The sequence below is a fragment of the Eleutherodactylus coqui genome, chromosome 8 (assembly GCF_035609145.1).
Source record: "Eleutherodactylus coqui strain aEleCoq1 chromosome 8, aEleCoq1.hap1, whole genome shotgun sequence".
Classification (NCBI taxonomy): domain Eukaryota; kingdom Metazoa; phylum Chordata; class Amphibia; order Anura; family Eleutherodactylidae; genus Eleutherodactylus; species Eleutherodactylus coqui.
The window spans coordinates 92,822,599-92,846,136 of NC_089844.1; the positions used below are offsets into that span (position 1 = coordinate 92,822,599).

Below are 23,538 nucleotides of genomic sequence, written 5' to 3' on the forward strand. Positions count from 1 at the left end.
TTAGATCCAGCACTGTGACTGTCAAGTGGACGGTCCCCAATGCTCACAGTCAATGGGTGACCTCAGTCTGTCAATAAAGTCTCACTTTCCACAATGCCATGCCCATTTCCCATGAAGCCACACCCTTCTGTGCATGGCAGTAAAAGTGACTGGAGGCGTAAAATAAATTAGCATTAATTACAGATGCCTTGTTTTTGTAGTGCAATTATGCTGTAAAACTGTTATAATTACCATTGCAGAGTGATTGAGATCTCTGCCAGTAGGCACCAACGGGGTAGATAAGAAGTGTATGATTGCAAGGGGCCCTATAGCAATGGCTGTCGGCTTGATGAACTTTGAATGTAGAGGCAGCGTACTAGCTTGACTGCTGATCCCTTCCATCTCCTTTGCGGTTGTGTAGTTTCCTTCCTGGATGTAGTCCTAGGTATCACAGAGGAAGGTACAGATTAGAGGAGCGCTTGAGGCTATGCCGTCCATCGGCATCCATTTTCAGGATCGGAGCTATGGGCCTGTACAGGTTTTGGCCTTTGGAATGAAACAAAACATTCCCATTCATTGACAGCAAGCAATGAACTTGAAAATGATAAGCAATTGAAACAAGACCCTTCATGACTGCAATACTCCTTTTTAGTGACTTCCTTAGTGGGCTTTACACTTGCACATACATCTTTTTAAGGCAGTGACTTAGAGCGGGAGCCTGGCTGTCAGTTAACGGCCAGGAGCAGCGAAACCTCAGATCCTGGCAGTTTAACCCATTATGTGCCACAATAGCAACTATTGTATGTAAGCAGATGACAAGGAAAGTTAGCTTTTTCTGTCATCACGCCGCAGTGTGATCACGAAATACCACTGAGTTCCCATAAGAGCCAGAAGCCGGACAAAGGCCTCCATGTCTGCCATGTAACTCAGCCTATTAGGCCCCGCCCCCGCACAGTGTAATAAACTGCTGTCATGGGTATAGTAGAATGCATTACAATAGTAATGCAGTGTAATATCCTAGCGATTGAATGGTTGTATCTTCAAGTTCCCTTCAGGGACTAAATAGTGTCAAGAAGGTTCAATAAAGTTTAATTGATGGGGGGGGTGGGGGAATCATTTTTGACATTGCGGATAGGCTGCAGGTCGGACGGCTTCCATTGACTTCAGTGACAGCTGTCTGTGCAGATTCTACACAAAAAAGGAACATGCTATGATTTGAATCCGCTCACCTGAGCGGACATTCGAATGTTCTATTTTCAATAGGCACAGAATACTGCAGATCGTCAGCGCGGATGACTATGGCGGACTCTGCTATTGAAATCCGGCCATGTGAAGCCAACCTAAAATGGATAAAAGAACAACAAAAACTCTGGAAAAAAAATGTAATAAAAGTTATGCCACACATTTATAAGTACCCCAGAGTGGTACCATTAAAATATACAACTCGTCCAGAAAAACAAGCAAACATGATATAGTCCTTATACGGCTATGTCAACGAGTTATGGCTCCATTACAATGTTACAATGAAAATTGCTTGGTCCTTATGGCACAAAATAGGCTGATCATGAGAGGGTTAAACAATGATTATGCTTTTTTTTTATGTATATTTGCATAAACTGATTAGATTTTTGATGATTTACTGCCGGTGGATTGTGTTGCGTGTCGCCATATAGGCGGATGGTAATTAAATGTGTTGTCCTCTGCAGGTGCCTGTAGTATCCTGGTTTGATGACATGAGCGACACGGAGCTGCTGGACCTTATTCCCTTCTTTGAAAAGCTCAGCCGAGTGGATGACGTGTACAGCGTTCTAAAACAGCGCAGGACTGCCAGCTAATGACTGCCAGGAGGAGGGGCTTCTTCTCGTTGTGTGCGCTCACACCTGTGCTGGACTGTGGAGAGACTGGAGAGTGGGTGTGGCCTCTACTACCGCTGCCGGGGGTGCAGCGCCTCTTTGGCGGTTCAGCACTTGACACTTAAAGCCTCAGTGTTCACGGGATTTGTGACTCGTGTTTTGCCAATTTGATACCAAAACCCAAAGTATTTCGGACTAATGTTTTTTAATTTTTAAATTAGACAAAAAAAGAAAATTCCTCACAACTTTAGGAACTAATGAAAAACTCTTTATATTTTTAACCAGGGATGTTTCAAGTATTTGTCTAAAATTTCCGTCTTTTAATTCCCAGGGAAAAAAAATTTAGCTTTTTTTTTTTTTTTCTTCTTTTTTTTTGGGCTTTTATTTCAGGGTGTGGGCGGTATAAACTGCTCTAGGTTTCACTTGTTGGGACCTTGTCAGCTCTGCTGAGGTCTTGTAGCTAATAGGGGCCGCAAGGAAAAGTATTGATTCACACGTTTGTTTGTTGTGATTTTTTTTTTTTGTTTTTTTTTTTTGTTTTTTTTTTTTTTCTTTTTAGGACGGCCTGTTCCCTGCTATTGTTAGGAATTGATGTTTTTGAACTTTTTAGAAATTTTATTTTCTTTGTTGTGAATTGTAAGAACCTGGAAGGTGCGCAGGGATCACTTGCTGCAGATTACACACTGGCTTATCTCCCTATGTGCTGGTCACAGTTGGGATAGAACTGGTCCCAGCTGGGCACTGTCAATTTGTTTTTTTTCTTGTTTTTTTTTTCAGTTGAATTCAGTAGGCGGATTTTCTTTTTTTTTTTTTTCATCCCTCTTATCCCCCAGTATATAGGGTCAGCTGGTGGTCGTTTGATAACTTGAATATCACAACATACACTATGAACATTTAGGATGTATCAATGACTAATCACCAGGCAGAAGGCGCAGTCCAATCCGTGTGCAGATGGTTGCTGGTCTTGATTACATGTAATCATCACAAATAATTGTGCAAATTTTGAAAATTTACTCTTTTAGGGCTTCTTGTTTTTGCAATTTTTTTGGAATTTTTTTTCTTTGAAGCTGTAAAATAAGGACATTTTAGGGACCATGGAACCACAAAGGTTTTTTTGGGGAGGGGAAAGTTGAGAAGGTCTCAATTAGGACTTGAAGAAGTCACGAAGATTCTGGGTTCATAGTGTTAGCACTTCTGCTTCGACATAGGCTTGGGTTTCGGGGAGCTTTGCAAGTTTTTCAGTTGAATTCGTCACCTTTGTGGATGTTGATTGGGCCGCTATAAGAAATGTATTATTGATCTGAGGACTCCCGGCCTCGCGTCCCCTCCACCCATCAGATTTGTGGAGATGCTAAGTGCCTTATGATATTGGCTATTGTAGGGTCCCACAAATGTAACACACACGCAGGGTGGCAATAATTAGTCAGGTCTTGGCACTTTTAAAGTGCACTTGTTTCCTACTGCTTTTTGGTCAAGATTCCAATAGTCTAGAAAATCCATTGGTCTGGCATGTTTCCAAATTCAAAGCAATGGGGTTGGATCATTGAATACGGGACTATTGGACATTTTGCCTAGTAGTCCAGAAAATCCATAAATTCTGTCTCCTAGACCCTTTATACTGTAGGTGCGACCTAGGTCATGTGATTGGCACACAGTATGACTGCCATCATGATGGACTGAGTGAACAGATTCGCTGACCACTAGAATATGGAGCGCACCTCACGTTGCAAAATTTGTGCCTTCTCACCGCCTCGTGATTTCCACAAAGAATCGGACATTTAACAATTTGCCTTAAATAGTTTTCCACAACTGTGCCTTATTTTTGTGAACTTTGGATGGGGGGGACGTGAATACATAATCAACACCATTATCCCACCCCCATTCTCCCTACAGACTGGTAGTCCTAAACTGATCATTGCTCAGTTCTCTTGCTGTATTGGATTTGCACATTTTGCTGCAGGGCTGCTTAGAACTTTACAAGTTTTCTCACTTTAGAAACACAGACCGAAAGTTTGATTGTAAGACGAGGAAGACAAACTTTTGCGCACAGTGTTCATTGTGACTCGTCTCAAACAGATGGCAGAATTGTTAGTGGAATTGCTGTGGCGCAGGCAACGAGAAGAAAAAAGAATCTTCATTGCTATGCGTGGCATTACCACCAGAGGGCAGTCAAGCGACAAATATAAACTTTTATGTTTAACTAGTTTATCACCTTATAAATATGTACATCTGTATATATGATTTTAGAGTCATAGTAACATGGACGGAATCGGTAGTAAGCCTGTCTCTATAGCTTAGTGTTTTCCTTGTAGACACTCTGACATAGTCTTAATCGGAAGAACAAGTTTCGCCTCCGTCAGGAAAAATGCCCTGCTCTGCACTACCCAAAGGTGTGCATGAAACTGCATGGCCTTCATAGGAACATATCTGCTAGCTACCATGGACAGTGTCCAGGATCTGACCTTGAACACCATCTTGTTTTGTGTTTAAGTAGATCTGAAATTCCGTGCTGACTGATTTCAAAGCTTATCTTTATAGCAGCTGAAGCTCTGTTTTTACTGCTATAGAGCTCTAAATTCACTGCAAAGACCTAGTTACATGATAAAGTTCTGGCTACCTGCAGTCACCACTAGGTGGAGCTCAAGAGTTTACTGTATACATAGTGATCTCAGTAACACAGTAAGCTTTCCCTAGTGGTTGTTGCAGAAAGGCAGAATTGTATCTTTTGAAAGCAGTTTTCCATGCAAATACTATTGATGATTTAACCTCAGGAGGGGAGTGGATGGAGCATGACTACTTTTTCTGTCAACCCGCACCCCCTTGGAACCTGCACCAGGCAACACATTTCATCGGTTTTACCTGGAGATTTTCTTTAATTGGGCCAGGAATCTTGATTATATAATAATTTTTTAACCTAGCCATTGAAAAAAAATCCCCTTTGTTAGTACTAAGGTATTGATGACCTATCCTCGGGGAGGGGAATCATGAATATCCTTTTGGAGGGTCGACTGCCTAGAACCCCTGCCTTTCAGCTATTTGAAGAGGCTGTGGTACTCGGGTGAGTGCCACGGCCTCTCCTCAGGCCAGTGATGTCAAATTCGCTCATTGCATGGCCTGAGTGCATCTCGGTCTCATTCAAGTAAGTGGTATCGAGCCGCTATACCAGGCACTGCTGCCACAAAATGTACAGCGCTGTGCCTGGTATGCAGCAGCCCTTTGGCGATGGCCATGACTTCTTCACACAGCTGAGCAATGGATCCCCACCAATCGGACATTGATTGATTAATATCTTGGTGTAGAGAAACTCTTTTAAGGGGGTTGTGCCAAGTTAAAAAGTTATCCGCTATCCACAGAATAGGTAATCCCTTCCGGTCGTTTCCCCAGTGAATGGAGCGAAGTTCACGCAGGCGCACTGCTGCTCCATTCACTTCAATGACAGCACTGCAGATAACTGAGTTCAAGCACTTCAGCAATTGAAGTTAATGGAGCAGTAGCGCACCTGCTCGACCTCTGCTTCATTAACGCGAGGACCTAGCGGATCACCTTTCTCCGGATCTATGGTGGGCCCAGTGGTCGGACCCCCACCAATCAGTAAGTTATCCCCTATCCTTTGCATAGGGGACTACTTTATAACTTGTCACAACCTTTTTAATACTCATTAGTGCCTTATTGCATAAAAGAGGAGCTCAGTGAGACTGAAAGGTTCATCGAACATGAGCTGAAATCCTCTGTAATGCAGTGTAATAGGAGGTCCTTTCCAAAATAAACGGGCAGGGCTGCTGTATATGTAAAATCTGGACACAGGCATTAAGCATTTCTTGCACAGCCCTATTTTTGTTTCTCTTTAATGAATGCAGGAAGATGCTAAGCTGTCATGTGACAAAAATATAGCGACCAATCGATCACTATTGGGCACAGGAAGTTAAGCTACAATTGGCTGCTGTGGGGAACAAGGCCGCATAACGAAGAGCACGCATGTTATATTGTCTACAGGAAAACACATGGGCTTGATTTAACCCTTAAAGGGGCCGCCGATTATTCCTGAAAGTTATTTTTTTTAATGATATATTATATATTTTTATTGTATATCTGTCTTCTGAGAGAACACGGGAGCTAATCCTCTTAACAACTCTGGTGAGAAAAACAATATTTTTAAGTGCCTTCTTTTTGTGTGTGATTTTAAAACAAACTGTAAAATAATCTTTCAAATGACAAGAAACCAACAAAACTAAAGAGAAATCCTGAACCCGCTGTCTGTGCCTCATTGATTTCATGGTCGATGCTGCTTTGACATTTTACAGTTAAAGGTGTTTTCTGGGCATTTACTGTTGATGATTTATCGCCGGGTGTCCGCCGCCTCTCGGGGTTCCTGCCAGTCAGCTGATTGTCGGGCCCACTTTTGGTGCAGCGGAGCCGGACGTCCACATTGGGGTTGAAATAGAAAGTGTGATAGGTTCCATTGGTTTTAATGGAAACAAAGCCTTTCCATCACACTTCCGTTTCTGACAATCGATGCAGATTTCCAGCTCATCTGCACTGACAGCGGCTGATGGACCAGCTGATTGGATCCCAAGCGGCAGACACCCGCCAATTAAACTATCTTGGGGGTAAGTCATCAATTGTAAATGCCTGTAAATACGTTTTTGAGTTGATATCAAATATTGAGTCACTTTAGGCCTCATGTGCACGGGCACACGGATTCTGAGTGTGGAATCCCGCAGCGGATTCCTGCTGTGCCCACAGACATGAGGCAAAAAATATATTTACTCACCTGTTTGGATGCGGCGCGGGTCACCGCCGGATCTTTTTTCTTCTGCTTGGCAGATGCGCTCGGCACGCTGGCTGGTATGCCACGCGCATGCGCGTGCCTTTTTTTTCTTTTCTTAAATCTCCTGCTTTCCCACGGAACTGTGGCACGTCCAGTGTCAGCTGCGGGCATGCAGCAGACCGGACGGCTTCCATTGACTTCAGTGGAAGCCATTCCTGCGGGATTTGCAGAAAAATGGGGCATGCTGTGTTTTGGGGTTTTTTTTCCCCCGCATGCAATCCACACGCTGGGAAAAAATGACATCCACAGGTATTTAAATACCTGCGGATGCCGAATGATAGTCTATGGACATATTGAACTGTGGATCATCTCACAGGGGACCCACACGGATTCCGCAATTCCCGCAATTATGCCTGTGGACATGAGACCTTAAAAATGCTTTGCATTACGTTGTGGTTTACATTCAAAACTTCTATTTGTTACATTGTATCAGTGTTGATCACTGTTTAGGATACAAATGTCACAACCCCCCCCCAGCAGGACTAGGTCCTTTTCCTGAATGTCAGCAATAATCATCCAATTCACTGTCAGCAAGCAAAGAACTTGCAAATCGCGAGGAAAAGAATCATGGATGAAGTTGCTAAACGTTCCATTGTACAGTGATTGTACTTGGTGTATATTAAAGACACCTTCCGCTCCTATCAGCTCACAGGAACTGGGGTGCAGAGTCTGGTTCTGTGCCTCTTACACTCCCTGTCTTTGCTGTCAAGTCGCCAAGCAGCTGCTTTTTGTATATAGTGCACTTGTAATGGCAGGACTAGTCATCTTCATTATGAGTGCGTTCCTTAGTACAGAATTGTTTTATTTTGTCCCCCTGCTCCTACAATCCAGTGCTGTCGCCCTGTGAAGATCACCAGGCGCATACAAGTCGGCACATTCATAGCAGAGATGAAGACCGGCAGAGAGGTAGGCTGGGGTCACCGGCCCGACATTTAGTCGAACTCCACTGCCGGAATCCCGCATTTGGTGTCCGAGCCATCTGTGCGCAGGAGGCGATCGCGATATTGCAGTTTTTTTTTTGTTTTTTTTTTTTACGCAAATGTCAATAGGACTTTCTAATGTTAAAATCGCATCACACAAATATCGCAACAAGTTTGTGCTTTGTAATTTTTGTGCGATGCATTTTTAACATTAGAAAGTCTTATCGCTGCTTTTTTTTAACGCAAATGTTAATATCACAATCGCAAGTGTGAAGGCACCCTTAAGATTAGAAACATGATTGGCAAAACTCATTGACAGCTGAGCTCCTCATTAAGGTCCTGCAGGGAGCACAGTTGAGAAGCGCTGGGCACAGGGAACTTGTCACCACCTACGAGCACCATAAACTAAGTTAGGGTGCTTATAGGGCAGGTCCTGATACTCACCAAGCTCCCCCTTCCCATGCTGTTACCCATGGAACTCGACGCCAGCAGACTCATCCCTGCTCGCTTTATGCATGCACTCCCATAGAGAACAGTGTGTGCAGACCAGCATATGGAATTGAACAGCAACACATTCCATCTCACCCAAATCGCCAATCCTAATTTCTACCCTTTACAGACCAGAGTTAATGGGATGGACCAGTTTCAAGCCCAGTTGGAGAAGGGGTTAACAAACTTGGACAAACAAGTTTTATTTTTGAAAGATTATCACATGTGGAAAGGAATACCCTTGAGGAACTGTCCCAAAATCCTAATATTATTAAAGAAGCTGATGGGGAGGGTGATTTGTGGTACTAGATGGGGCATTATACATCAGAGAGGTGGTGTCCATGCTATCTGATTCTCTCACATATGTTTCATTACTAGGGGTTCCCACTGGGAATTATTCCAAGGATCTGGACAACCTACTCATTAGAGGCCTTACTATTGTGGTAATTAACACCAAACAGTGCAAATTCGTTGGGGAAGATCATCCTATTTGTCCCATATTTAATGCCATCCCCAAAATTCACGAAGACTGTTTTCCTCTCAAATTCAGACCCATTATTGCCAGCAGGGGGTTCCTTGCCAGCCGTTGGTTACTTGGGTCCTGGGTTTTCTCAAGGATACCAAATTTGTTCTGCAGGTTTTGGATAAATTCAAATCAGATATCATTTGGACACTTTCAGTAATTATTCTTGAGATCTGAAAGAATACATTATTATGGTGACTTCTTTTTTTGCTAATACACGATTTTTTTGTGTTTTGATAAACTTCTACATGGCATGGTGGGTGGATCGGTTTTTGTACAATCTTCGTTATATTTTTTGGCACAACGTTGTGTGGTATGGAAGCTATATAGACAATCTGATCATAATTTGGGATTCTCTGTCATCTTCTCCAGATAATTTCTTCCACTGTTTAAATGATGATTATCTGATCTTCACATGTACACAACATGAGAAGTAGACGTTTTTTGTTTGAGATCTATGTTTGATGGGAAATTCAATCAGTGGAAGAATAGAATCGAAGTTGTTTTGAAAAATCCGTTTCTGGCAACTTCCCTGTTACATTCCAAAAAGCTGTCATCTTAAGCATGCGACTTCCAATTTACCAACTGGGGAATTCATTAGAGCCAGAAGGGTCTGTTCACAACAAGCAAGAAGTCAAAAACATCACCAACAGGTTCGTCCAATGGGGTTACCCAGCACACACTATTCAGAATGCACAACAAATCTAGGGCTTTCTATCTATCCCATACCAGAGCCACATTGAGGGATGATCCATCCTTGGGTCTTTTTCACCCCTTAGGCCTCATGTCCATGGGCGACTTTGATTTGCGGAGATCCGCAAATCAAGCCGCCCATAGGGATGCATGGGCGTCTGCGGATTTGATTTGCGGACCTTCTGGTCTGGGAAACAAATCGCAGCATGCTCCAATTCTGTACGGATACCGCACTGACTGCTTCCATTGAAGTTAATGGAAGTCGTCTGATCCGCGGCCTACCCGCAGCTGACACTGCAGACATGCTGTGGTTCCGCGGGAAAGCAAGAGTTTTAAAAGAAAAAGGTGTACAGCACACCCGCACGCATCCACAGTGCAGAAGAAATAATATCTGGACAGGAGGGAGAAGACCCAGACAGGTAGAAAATGTCCTTGGCCACGGGCAAGGTCAGCTCCTGCTCCGACCCACCCATGGACATGAGGCCTAACTCTAGAAATTTTTTTGCTATCGTTAAGATACTGTTTCCCCCAAAACAAGACCCTGTCTTATATTAATTTTTGCCCCAAAAGAGACAGGGTCTTATTTTCAGGGGTTGTCTTATACTTACCTAGCAGGTGCTGTCTGGGTCCCTCCCACTAAGCTCTGGCGCTCCTGCTTTAGTACTCAGCAGCCGATAGAGTATGTCTTCCTAGTAATGGAGTTTGGAAACCCCACCTCCAGCAAGCGATGGCTCTGATAGGATCTCGAGCGCACGGCTCAGCCAATCAATGCAGCGAATAACCAATCAACAGCCATTGCATTGAATGGCCCTGATTGGTTCATTGAGCGCTGCGTTGGTGGGCTCAGCCACAGCGCTTGAGGACCAGTCAGAGCCAGCATTTCTTGGAGGCAGGGTTTATAAACTCCATTACCAGGAAGTGATGTTCTGTTGACTGCTGAGGACTAAAGCAAGGGCTCTGCAGACAAGTTGGAGGGACCCGGACGGCGCCTGCTAGGTAAGTATTGCTTTATTGTTGTTGTTGTGTAGCTAGAGCTTATTACCCCTCCCCCACTCCCCCCTGAAAATCATTGAAACAAAATGACTCCCTTGCAAAAATTCTGGATGGTGATGTCAAATCTGGGTATACATACAAGGAACTGCAGCTTTGTGGGTGGACAGCAGGGGCACAGCAAGGAAGCTAGGAGAGTGATGTGCCCGGGCTAGGTTCCCCACCTCATTTGAGCCCATAACTGGAGTACATTTTTGGGTACCATGGTGGGAAAGCGTATAGGTGGGTTAATAAATGGGATAGGGGACTCTTTTATAGTAACTAGAAACTAGCAAGAGGTGACCTTACTTAAATGTTTGTGTAGACCAGTGTTCCCCAACTCCAGTCCTCGGGTCCCCCCAACAGGTCATGTTTTCAGGATTTCCTCAGTATTGCACAGGTGATGTAATTAATATCAGTGCCTCAGACATTGCCACAGCAGTTCTTACTATAGGATATCCTGAAAACAAGAGCTGTTGGGGGGCCCTGAGGACTGGAGTTGGGAAACACTGCTGTAGACATTGGCCACTTTATTAGAGTCCGTGGCTCTTTCACGATTGGAGTTCCCTGTATGTAACTTAAGAGTTGTGACCCCAGAGTGCAGCATAAAATCACATGACTAGTTTGCTGTGGATCAGTTTCAGTGCAAATCCAAATTAGATGGGAAAATCCAGCGATCTGAGCGACTTCCAACCAGGCCGGGGTCATCGGTGCTAGACTAGCCGGGGCCGGGATGTCACTGCCACCCGCATGGTGTTTTTCTTATGTAATGGTGTGGAGAGTATACGAAGAATGATGCGCTGAACGTAGAACATCCAGCAAAAGGGAATCCCATGGACAGAAGCCACTCGTCTGCTAAAAAGGTCAGAGGAGGATGTCAAGAATTGTTCTGAACAGGTGCTGCACCTAAATAAAACACTGACGTTCCAACTAATGTGTCCGAATGTACAACTTGTTGCTTATCACGGAAGGACTAGAACAGCCAACAACCTGTTTTAGTGCCATTGCTAAGAAAACCTGAAAGGTGAGACTCCAGTGGGCAACAGAGCACAAAAATGGGTTCACTGAGCAGCAGAAAACCATCTCCTGGTCAGATCCATCCAGATATTTGTTGCACTGTGCTGATGGGAGGTCAGAGTTTAGCACAAGCAGCATGAATTGATGTCTTTTGAGCAAGTCTTGTAATTATTGTAAACCCCCTAATTAACAATGGGAGTGGAAAAAGCAGTTATGCGGGGACTTTTGTCTTGCCTTACTGTGGACCAAAAAAGTGGGTCTGAGAACACTTGAACATAGCTGGCAAGCACTGGCGTAACTATAGGGGATGGAGTTGCACTCGGGCTCAGCAGCCCTAGGGGGCCCATAAGGCCTCTCTCCCCCATATAGGGAGCCCAGTACTATGAATAAAGCATTATTGTTAGGGGCCCTGTTACAGGTTTTGCATTGGGGCCCAGGAGCTTCAAGTTATGCCTCTGCTGGCAAGTGTCTTATCAAGTAACAATACAATTCTGAAAAATGAAGCAAAAGAAAATATTACATCTGAAAACCGTATTCTAATCAGATATTCCATAAACCTGCAGTTCTCAAAAACTGTCACAAGATGGTGCTGTATCATCAGTCCTGTATGTCTAACATCAGGGACAGGAGGGGTTCTGTTTCTCCTTCAGCAGAGCACCAAGTAGGAGTGAGGGCAGTTATAGGTCATATAATGCTCCTTTGGGAAATTTGGTATGAAATCTAGGGATTATACAATGTTTCTGCATTTCCACCTACTGGAAGGTAGCTTACACATAAAACACTGTCCAACCGACCTTCTAATCGGCCTTGTAACATGAGTAAGGATATAAGCCAAATCAGAACCTTCTCCATAAGGAAACGTTGCCCATACACAGACAGCTGTTTTGGGGTTCTAGCAGGCTCTTGTCCAGCCAACCAACCTAAATCTCCTGTTTTCTCCGCCGTTCACACGTCCCGGCTGCACCGTATATACGCGCCAAATATCCTCCCCAGCCTATGGAAGCCATAGGGGAAGGGGAGGGGGAGGGGGAAGGGGAAGGGGAAGGGGAAGGGGAGGGGGAGGGGGAAGGGGAAGGGGAAGGGGAGGGGGAGGGGGAAGGGGAAGGGGAGGGGGAGGGGGAGGGGGAGGGGAAGGGGAAGGGGAGGGGGAGGGGGAGGGGGAGGGGAAGGGGAAGGGGAGGGGGAGGGGGAGGGGGAGGGGGAGGGGAAGGGGAGGGGGAGGGGGAGGGGAAGGGGAGGGGGAGGGGGAGGGGAGGGGGAGGGGGAGGGACTTTAGCAGCACGAGCCACTGCTAAACTCCTTTCCCGTTTCTGGCGGCTCTCATAGGCTCCCATAGGAGTCTATGGAATGGCTGGCGTATTCCCGCAAAAGATAGGTCAAGTCCTATCTTTTCCGGTGGTGCGTATGCGCTATCTTTTCCGGCCGGCTGATTTTATGCACCGAAAAAAACGCCCATCTGAATGGATGAATTGAAATCCAGTGCTTCAGATTGGAGGGGCGTGTAGAATACAATTACCCACTTACCATATTAAAGACCAATAAACTCCTCTCACCCCCTTTACTGTCCTATATGCCCACACTCCACCAGTCTGGAGTCATGAGTAGAGGGGAGAAGCCCATTCCCATAGTTTATCCTTGTTGATCCATCATTAAGCAATGAAAAATGTATTAATTAGACTGAGGTCAGATTGACACGGGTGCATGGGTGTTTGCACATGCATGAGTGTAGTGTTTTTGCAGAATGAACTATATTACTTTACTTTTGCACCCGCAAGGCATGTTCATTTGTACGCGCCATACAAAAACACACCGATTAAAATGGCTAATTAGTCTGAGTTCCAGATGTGTTCTTTCTCCAGTGGAATTACGCAGAATATCATTCATCTCATTGTGTATTGTGCGTGCATTTCTGCACCCCCACTGACTTCTATGGGGACCTTTGGTACACCAATATGGAAAAAATAGAGCATGTTTTGGTTTTTTTGCGCAAAGCACGGAATTATCAATGAACCAATTCAGATCAATGGATTCTATTCTCTGCATACTGCACACACAAATATGTCCGTGTGAAGCCGGCCTTTATAGTCTGTGAGATGAGATGATGCAAAGCTCTCACAGTAAAGAGCCCTTTCCGCAGCTGTAGAATAAACGTATTTCCTTCTTCCTACAGAGGTGTTGCGGTCACACTACTGATCACATATGATCTGCTTATCAGCTTCTATACAATCTATTGCTGCTGTACGAGTTTCTCAGCACAGTAAGTGGAATCCCACGATGTTTACAGTCCATTGACCTGCTGGGACATCGCGGTTCTGGCCCGGGTCCCATGTGGTTCAGGCAGCTTCCTAGGTTCAGTAATGCTCATTATCTTGTGTTAAGAGGAGATCTTTGTGTTTGGTCCCATTTAATTGTCCGAATTTCGCTCATTAGAGTCTATGAAATGTGCTGCTCGCTGGGGCAGAACTGATCTTGTCTCAGTAGGTTCTGATCTGAAACTCATTATTGTCTGCGAGACTTGAGGACGAGCTGTGAAATTCACATTGGAGCCATCAACGGATCGAGAATGACCGAGTGAAGCAAAAGGTGAGGACTCTATATAACATCATGGACTACTGTATATAATGAGGATTATTGCATATACCAGACTATATGACAAGGACGACTGCTTCTAATAGGCTATTGTCTATAATGATGACTACGGCATATAACAGTCTGCTGTATATACGAGAACAACTATATATAACAACTGTATGTAAGTACTGCTATATATAATGACTACTGTATATAACAAGGATACCTACTCCTTACAGACTACTGTATAGAACATGGACTGTATTTAATGACTACTGCATATAACCGACTGTTGTATATGTCATCAAGGACTACGATATATAATAAGTACTGCTGTATATAATAGTCACTACTTATATAACAAGGATTATTGCACATAACAATAAATAATGGGTGTGACAACTATTGCCTATAGCAAGCCATACTGTATAAGGCAATTGTTGAATATAACAGACTACTGTACATAACAACAAGGTCTACTGCGTATAACATAATGGACTTCTGTATATAATAAGGACAACTGCATATACCAAACTACTGCATATAGCAGCACTGTATATATCATCAAGGATTACTATATACTGTATGAAGACTGCAGTATTGCATAGAACAAGGACTATGGCATTTAACAGAATACTGTATATATCAACAGATCTACTACTGTATATAACACCATCAACTACTACATATAATGGACTACTGCATATAAAGGACCAATGTATAAAACAAACTACTGCATATAACAAGGACTACTGTATATACAATGCGTTCGAGAAAGTCTTCAGACCCTTTTTACATTTTGTTATGTTTTGGCTTTCTGCAAATAAAAAAAATATATATCATGATTTCCCCATCATTCTGCACTCATTACTTAAAAAATTACATAGATTTCTATCATTCTGTTGTCACTTTGTCATTATGGAGTATTGAGTGCAGAATAAAACGGTCTGAAGACTTTCCTAATTCATTGTAAGAGTCCGTTGTATATATCAAGAACTACTGTGTATGACAGCAAGTATTCTGTATAATAAGCAGTACTGTACTGGATATTTAGAAGCTGCTAAACAAGGTTGTTTTACAATGAACATCTGATACCCCGCTGCTGCTATCCTCCATCTTACTGGTGTTAAGGGGAACTAATCCATACAGGGGAAGCAATATACAACAGCCTTTAATCAGAGAGCATCGCTGTATACACAGATCAAGAGACTCCCGACTCCCACTTACCATCACATGCATTAATATGTGTATGGATTCTGGCTTGGTTTTCAATTCCCAGTCATTGTTACAGGGCTTGTATAAAGAGTCTAACATTGACTTGCAGGAATGCTGCCTTCCAATAGATGGCGCTGCAGACGTATTGTTCCATCTCCCTTTTATGCATTAATATGACACATGAAAGGAGCTGCCTAAGATTAAAGGATCACTGGAGCTAGGAGGAGGTGAGATTGGATCGCTGGTTCTCATCTGATCCCTAATGGAGCATAAAGTCCTGCAACTCTCTAATCTACTGTGTCACTTTCTCTACCTCACAAAGGAACGGGGCCGGGTCCCATGTATTCACTATTATCAATCAAATTACAATGAGCTTTTAAACTATTTGAAACTGCGTGGAATTGCAAATCTGCATGTCAGCTGCTATGTGGGACCATACCCCTAGACTGGACACAATTGAAGCAAACCCTCAGCTGTGAGACGTATCAGATTTGTACAAGGTTTTCTACCCATAGATATAAACAAAGGTGTTTCCATTCATTGACCATGAGCAGAGATCTTGAAAATAGTGAGGAACTGAAACACAAATTATGATATACATTTGCAGAACTTTTCGTTATTAACACATGGCTGTCATGTAAGTTTAAGGTGGCTGTGCGGAGCGTGCTGAGGAGACCTCAGATGTCCAAGACTGTTGCCCTGTGTGCAAATTTTCAAGTCCAGAGGTTACTGGGTGTTTGAAATGACAGATAAGAGGCTTATAAATCATCAGGGTAATAAGATGCATTGTACTGTAGTTAATATTTGGCCAACTACACATCAGTTGACCTATCTTTTATGACTGGGCACGGTGTAGGTTTTATAGAGCGCAGTTCCAGCCCATGTAATGCTACACCGCTTCCTTATTCCAGCTTGCAAGCTCCTGTCTTCTTATTGGGGTTCATTTCCCTTAGCCGGTAATCCTTTTCTGTCCTTGCTATAATGGAAATCCTCTCTCTACATGCTGACTTCTAATTATACACAGCAGCCAATCTGAACAAGTAGAGTTGCAGTGTAAAGCAAGAGGGAAATATAGCAGCTTCCTGAGCCTCTGATGAGATGGGCAGTGAAGAGCAGACTACCCCAGACTTCTACAGGCAATGCACCTGAGCTGGAGTCACTAGGTCATTTTACACAGGAGATTATTTGCCCATGCAATGCGCACTCAGTGACAAAAAATTCAGCTTGCGCCTCCCCCTACTGCTTTTTCTTGCTGCCAGCCCTGGTCTGCCCAAAATGTTCGGCTGCATTGCTGGATCTGTTACGTGGCCCGTTGATACAGCACCTGCAGCGAGGGATGTTACTGAAGTTTTGAAAGATGAAGGGAACAAGCTCCAAAATTATTGGATTACATCCCACCAAAAGAGAAAAAAAAATAAAATATAGGGGGCAAATCTGTTAGAAAACGTGTTAAAATCCCCGCCTCCAGAAAGTGCTGGCTATGATTGGTTCTCGAGTGCCGTGGCTCAGCCAATCACAGCCATCACATTGAATGGCTGTGATTGGTGCATCAAGTGCTACAGTGATTGGCTGAACCACGTCGCTCAAAAACCAATCGAAGCCAGCGCTTCCTGGAGGCAGGGATTTTGAACCTCTTACCAGAAAGCGAAGAAGAGATGTGCAGCGGAGCTGACAGCGCCTGTAAGGTGATGTTTTGTTTTTTTTTTAAGGGCAAGATAGGCCTTATTTTTGAGGTAGGACTTATATTTCAAGCCTCCCCCCCTCACCTGAAAATCCCAGCAAAAGAGCATTATGAAGTCGCAATATTGCAACGATATTGCACAGAACACAGATGCGATATTGCTGCGATTTTCTCACGGTGATATCGCTGTCGCCCAGGTGAAAGAGGTCTTTTAACAAGTCGTGCTTAGATGCAGTTGTTCAGCTCTAGTGTACTTCCAGATAATGGTCACTATAATAGATATCATTTCTATACTGTGATAGTGATTACAGTGCAGTCACCTCCAGTGATCACAGGTAACATCATCTTTGAGTGGTGGTGTACATTTTTGTTTTTCTTCTTTCTGACTTTCATGATGACTTCCAGCCACCACTCAGCTCTACATACACTCCCTATCCTGCCACTACCACCTCCTCTCAGAGCTGCATGCATACTAATAGTGCCTCCCTCCACAAGCCTCACACCATATAGTACATGTCTCCGCAATCCCCACACAATTATAGTGCCTTGATCCGCACCCTGCATATTGTTACAGTACGCACCTCTGTGTCCCCTATAGTTAGAGCGCCCTCTGTTGCCCTATGCAGTTTGCAGTGTGTCCCTCTGTGCCCCCTACACACTTCTAGAACCTCCCTCTGTCACACCCACAATTAAACCGCACTTTTGCTGCAACTGCCTGAGTGGCCTGGTTGCAACTGCAACCCCTATAGCTACTCCACTGGCGCTCACTCATATTGTTCACATGGATATATGATTTGCAGTATGGAGATGAACGATCTTCAAAACAATAGTTTTTCTTTATACTGCTATTATTTATCAACCGCACATCTCCCCATTCACATGGCGAGACATGCAGCTAACAGAGGAGAATGTTTTTGCTCCCATAAATGAGCTGATCAGCTGACGAATTAGTATTTACTCATTGGTTGGCTGAACGTTGGCACATTTATATTGCCCGATGATCAGGAAACCAAATGTCAGGGTCCGATCATGAGGCCGTGTAAAAGCCCTATAGTAAGTGCACTAAAAGAACAGAATTAAAGAGCAGCCAACTAAAAGCCCTTAGAAGTTGTTAAAGGGTTTTTCTGGGACTCCAGTATTGATGACCCATCGTTGGGTTAGGTCATCAAGAACTGATCGATGGAAGTCTGCTGCTTGGGTTCCCAGCTGTCATGTATATTTTGGAGCAGGGGTCCCTGGAATAGCAGCTCAATGCCATTCACTTATATGCAGACTGTACTGCTCTCAGCCACATGATGAATGAAAGTGACGTCACAGATATGAGAGAGATCATGCCGTGTTGCTCACCTATGAGCTCCTCAAGCAGCTGATCGTGGGGGTCATGAGCGGTGGACTCCCATCAATCACATATTGGAGCCCCGAAAAACCTCTTTAGGTTGATAGCAGCCCCAGGTCCTTGTCCCCACCCCCACATACACACTATTAGCTAGTGCTATCAATGGACGTCGGTTACAGCTCCCACAGTTGTTCTCTCCTAACTTTCCCAAACTCCTGAAAAGCATCTGCATCTGGATTTGATATGAAGAATAAAGGTGTTGGCTGTATTATTACACATCACATATCTGCTTTCTATAACTTCTCAGATAGCGGAATACTTGAGATAGTTGAGTTCACAGTCCGAGGGCTCATCTAATGCTTTATTACACCCCCGCACAATCCAAAGTCACATAGACAAAGTCTATGATGATAGGTGTGGGACCAAAGCAAGGAATAGATAGAATGTTAAAGTATTTATAGATTTTTTTCCAGTATTCTCGCTGCTATTTGTGTTGGGTGCAGTCTCCCATTGTTATTGTGTAACGGTAGCTTGGATTTCCTTCAGATTGCTGTTCTAACCCTGTATCTAAACACCCTATATAAAGCAGAGTGGCTTGTTGGTTCCCCTCTAACACCCAGCACCTGGGGTACTTGTCTCTAACCTCACTATGGAGTTTATTGCCTTAAATTTTTGTTCCTGCTTTCAAAGAGCCATAACTTTATTTTTTTGTTGAATAGGCTGTATGAGGGCATGATCTTATTGGGTGAGCTATAGTTTTTATTAGTACCATTTTGAGGTAAATGTATAATTTAATAACTTTTTCCATTTTTTTGGGAGCTAAAAACATTTGATACTCTGGGATGGTTTTTTACTATGATGATACTTTTTATGGTTTTGGCTTATACAAAGATGGTGTTACTAAATATGTTAGTAATATTTTTAAAGATAGATAGATATATAATTGTTTTTTTTGACTGTTTAAAAAAATGTATTCAACCTCTACCTACACTTTTATTTAGTCCCTGCAGGGGACTTGAACTTGCAACCTTTTGATTGCTTGTATAATATACAGCAATATTTCAGTATTGCAGTATATAGGCAGGCAGGGCTTGATAGGCATTTACTCGGCTCTGATCTGTCATGCTAGCCCATTGACCCCCAGTGATGACCTCACAGTGGGGTTGGGGTTCGGTATTCAGTGGGGGCCCTCCTCCAGCGGACTGTTTATGTGCATAGTCAACTGTGACCTTAGCAAATAGACAGTTAACTGCAACAATTGAAGCTAGCTCTGATCACTGCAGTTACAAACAGCTGTCAAAAACAGATGATAGCTGTCAGGTATAGAGCAGACTCGGTTCCCCGGGCAACTCCATACAGACTTCACGACTGCATGATATATATTTGACAGTTTGGTAATCGGGTATCTTCATACACATGCAGTATGAACTAAAAGTTAGGATCAATGGAACAATGGATGTATATATAGAGCATGGTACTCCCTCAATTGACCACAATTTACTAGGTCAGTCCCTTTTTATGAAAAGAGTCTCTCAGTGAACAACTGATTAATTTTGCTGCAGTGCCTCTGCAGGGAAAATGAAGTATTACACAGTTCTCATCAAAATCTATGGACTGTCCTAGTAATGGATAGAAATGCAGAGAGATGCTCTTAAAGGTGAATGAAGGTGTTGATAATCTCACTATTAACCCTTTCATATATGTTTTGGCTATGTCTGGTTCCTGGGTGACTTGTATATATCTATATACCTCAGTTAATCCACTGTGACCAATGCAGGTAACATTCACAGTAATATAAGTTAGAGGGGGAGGTATTAAATAGGCTATATCACCCCAATTGTTTTTTATTAATTAAAACCATAAGGAGAAATATTTTCCATTTTTTTATCTGTTTTTTATTTTCTGATTGTAGATTTTCTTTATTCTGCTGTCTGTACATGACTATAGGGGTGGCCATCTTTCCTGAGCTATATCTAACAGGTCACCCATTGACTTATATGGGAGACTGTTCTAGACGTGACCTGTGCAGATATCATTGTGCAGGGAAGGAGGAGGAGGTAGTCCCAGCTTATAGCTATTGTGAATGGTGGATCCTGTGTCACCTACATATAGGTGTCATCTTTCAGTGTAATCCTGCCTGTGATGTTAGTGAGAGGACTGCTGCAAAGTTTTTTTTTCTCCAGGAAAATCAGGAAGTGACAAACTACTATAAGGCTCTGTGGTCAGTGTGAAAAATGATGAATTTTAGGAATTTCTTAAAAATATAGATTGCGACCGAAAACTTTAAAAAAAATCACCAAAAATTCTGAACAAATATGTTTAACACAAAAAAGTGATTTATATAATAGATCATTTTCTGATGACGCATTCCCTTTACGCTTCTGCGGCTCAGTTGTTGCTCCTAGCACTCATCTACTCTCTTGTCTTGGACAGAAAGCTTTTTATACTGACTATTTATAGGTCACTTCCCTTCCTCTATTGAACACCAGAGATAAGGACTGGACTGTGCCTCCCTCAGTCATAAACCGCTTCTCATTTCCCACCAGTAAACCTCCCAGTAAAAGCTGAACATTCACCTTGTACCAGGAAGGCAGCGGACTGGGACTGTTGAAAAGGTGACATCAATCCCACAAAGGGAACATGGAGGTTGCGCCAAATGAGAGAATTATATACATCTCTGAATTTTGTGATTGGTCACTGATCTACCTGAGGATCAATCCTCTCTGGCTCTCTGCAGAAGTTACTTGCACTCACTTCCTGCTTAGTTTGTATTTATGTATAGCACATACAGTGCCGCAATGTAAAGCATGGGGGATATAACTACATCTTAAGCATCTGATGAAACAGGAATAGAGCAAATTTATTAATACTGTATCTATGATATTCCTTGTCTGATATCTTCTGTATTTTCACTGTGCCCCATACCATACACAGGTCATCATATGTTATCCCTCTTTCTCAATTAAACTATGTGACATTATTACAACCTCCCTAGTTATCACCTTTCTATTATAGGCTATTAATGGGTGATTATTGGAGGTCTGATCCCAAAGACTCCCAGGATCAACAGAGCAATCTAAAGAGCTCTGCAACCCCTTTATTGTTTACCCAGGCACAGCGGTTCATCCATACTTGTGGCTGTATCTGGTACTACAACTCCTTACACTTCTGCTGCTCTACAGATAGGTTATCAACGTTTTTCCCGGGAGCTGCCAAATAGGAGCAGATAACAGAAGGGGTGGTGGTTAAGGCCCATTTACACACACAGATATCTTTCAAAAGATTGAAAGATCAGCAATTGTTTTACATAAAGTACTTATAGGCACTAATTGCTATTAGTTCTTTATTAGCTTTGCATGCAAATGAGCTTCTGGGAGCTCTTACAGGACTCAGCAGGAGGTCTGAGCTCTTTAATTAGCTTAATTGTTCAGCCTTGGTCTCTCCATGGAGAATTCAGCACCATGGACAGCAGACACAGGGTGCTGTCCTGCTTATCAGCTGTTCTGCCTTGCTTGGCTGAACAGTGAAAGATGGGCATATTTAGACACAACGATTATCGCTCAAAAGATGTCTGTTTAACGATAATTGTTGTGTCTAAATTTGCCTTTAGTCAAGAATTGGATATGTAATAGCAAGCTCATCCTCTTCCTAAAAAATCATTGTCTTGTTATTCTTCATGGAATTCTTCAGAAATGATGCTTTCAATTATATGGATAAGATACAAAATTTATTACTAATGTTTAACTGTGCGCTGCATTTGCTAATTTGCTACTTATCCTGTATTATACTCCAGAGCTGCGTTCACTATTCTGCTGGTGGAGTCACTGCATACATACATTATGTATCCTGTACTGATACTGAGTTTCATCCTGTAGATCTTTTTTATTGAAAAAGCATAAAACCTATCCATAAAAACAATATGTACAAAAATTAACAATAAGCAAAAACATTGAAAATGCGGAACATAAATAATATATTCAGTATTACATACATTACAGCAAAACAAACTAAACAATATGTACATTAAACAAAATGATCCCCCCTTCCCCATACACACAAGTATTAGTCCAACCATAGACTATACACACACAATATGCAATCCACCCTCTATCAGCCCAAATAATAGCAATATATGCATAAAATCGTAACAAATAAAAACAAAACAATAACTATACCCATATCCGTGCTACCACATAATTATCCCCTCAATTATGTCACACCTTTAAATAAGATTGCCCATCCAGCCACATGCACTAATATCCACAGTATATACAATAAACACATTATATACATGCATAACACATCCAGTCTGCTACTAGTAAACAGAAAAGAAAAAACACTAGTGACAGTTTTTGTTTTGTTTTTAAACTTCTATAATATATAAATATACACAAAAATAAATGAAAAACAGACCTAAAGTAAACTTGACGTTGCCCAAACTAGATGCATTTATGTACATAATATGTATCAAAATTTATACACACATATATATATTCACCTTATTATATCCCGCCCATTATAAACGGGGGGAAAAAAACAACCCTCTCCTACATCAGTACCCCAAGTTCACTTCAAAATCCAAAGAAAACCCAGCACCTGAATAAACCCTCCCCCAAACTAATTTACAATACATACAGTACAATATGAATGAAACATATTATTAGCATTACATAACTAACCAAAACTAGGACAAGAAGTCTTCTACAGCCTCTGTTCTGGCCCAAGTTCAGTTCTTGCATGCCTTTTGAACCATACTTACCACAGAAAACAAATCAAAAAGCTAAGGTGAAATAAATCAAATCCCTATCAGGATATAGGAGCCTACCAGACTAGGGAATCCTAAAAGAAAAACCCCTCCAGAGGAGAGCAACCCTGAATGCACCCAGTCTTTCGAACTTCAAATAATGTATTTTCACTGTGTCACCAAGAATGTTTCTCCTCGACTCATCCATTAGGAGGATTTTATACTGCTTTGAAACTTGATACCGTGCATTCCAAGTGAATACCTGACCACTATGCTAGCTATGAATAAAGTGAGGTCTCTGAAGGCCCCATAACACCACTTGGTGTAGGAGAGGACAGCTAACCAATGAACTCTATATTATAAGAGCAATGAAGCAGGAAAGGATCCATGCTTTCCAGCATGTTGCTGCACACCTCCAAGGAATAATACCTCTCAGTCAGTGCTCGTGCACTTCAGATTGTCCCTTACATATACCCCTTCATGGAAGTCGTGCCAAGCCAAGTCCCAATATTTTAAAAGAATTCTTACAGAACTTAAAAGGGTTTAAAGGGGTTGTCCCGCGCCGAAACGTTGTTTTTTTTTTCAATAGCCCCCCCCCGTTCGGCGCGAGACAAACCCGATGCAGGGGTAAAAAAAAAAACGGATAGTACTTACCCGAAT

The 23,538-nt window shown here is 42.7% G+C and overlaps 1 protein-coding gene across 1 annotated transcript in view; it reads left to right on the forward strand.

The window, feature by feature from the left end:
- CTDSP1 (CTD small phosphatase 1) overlaps nucleotides 1-6,078 on the forward strand; it is a 39,970-nt gene extending 33,892 nt beyond the window's left edge. The window contains exon 7 of the mRNA XM_066576018.1: nucleotides 1,686-6,078. Within this exon, the coding sequence (XP_066432115.1) occupies nucleotides 1,686-1,814 (129 nt within the window). The 3' untranslated portion in view covers nucleotides 1,815-6,078. The remainder of the gene's footprint in view (nucleotides 1-1,685) is intronic.
- The last annotated feature ends 17,460 nt before the right edge of the window (nucleotides 6,079-23,538 follow it).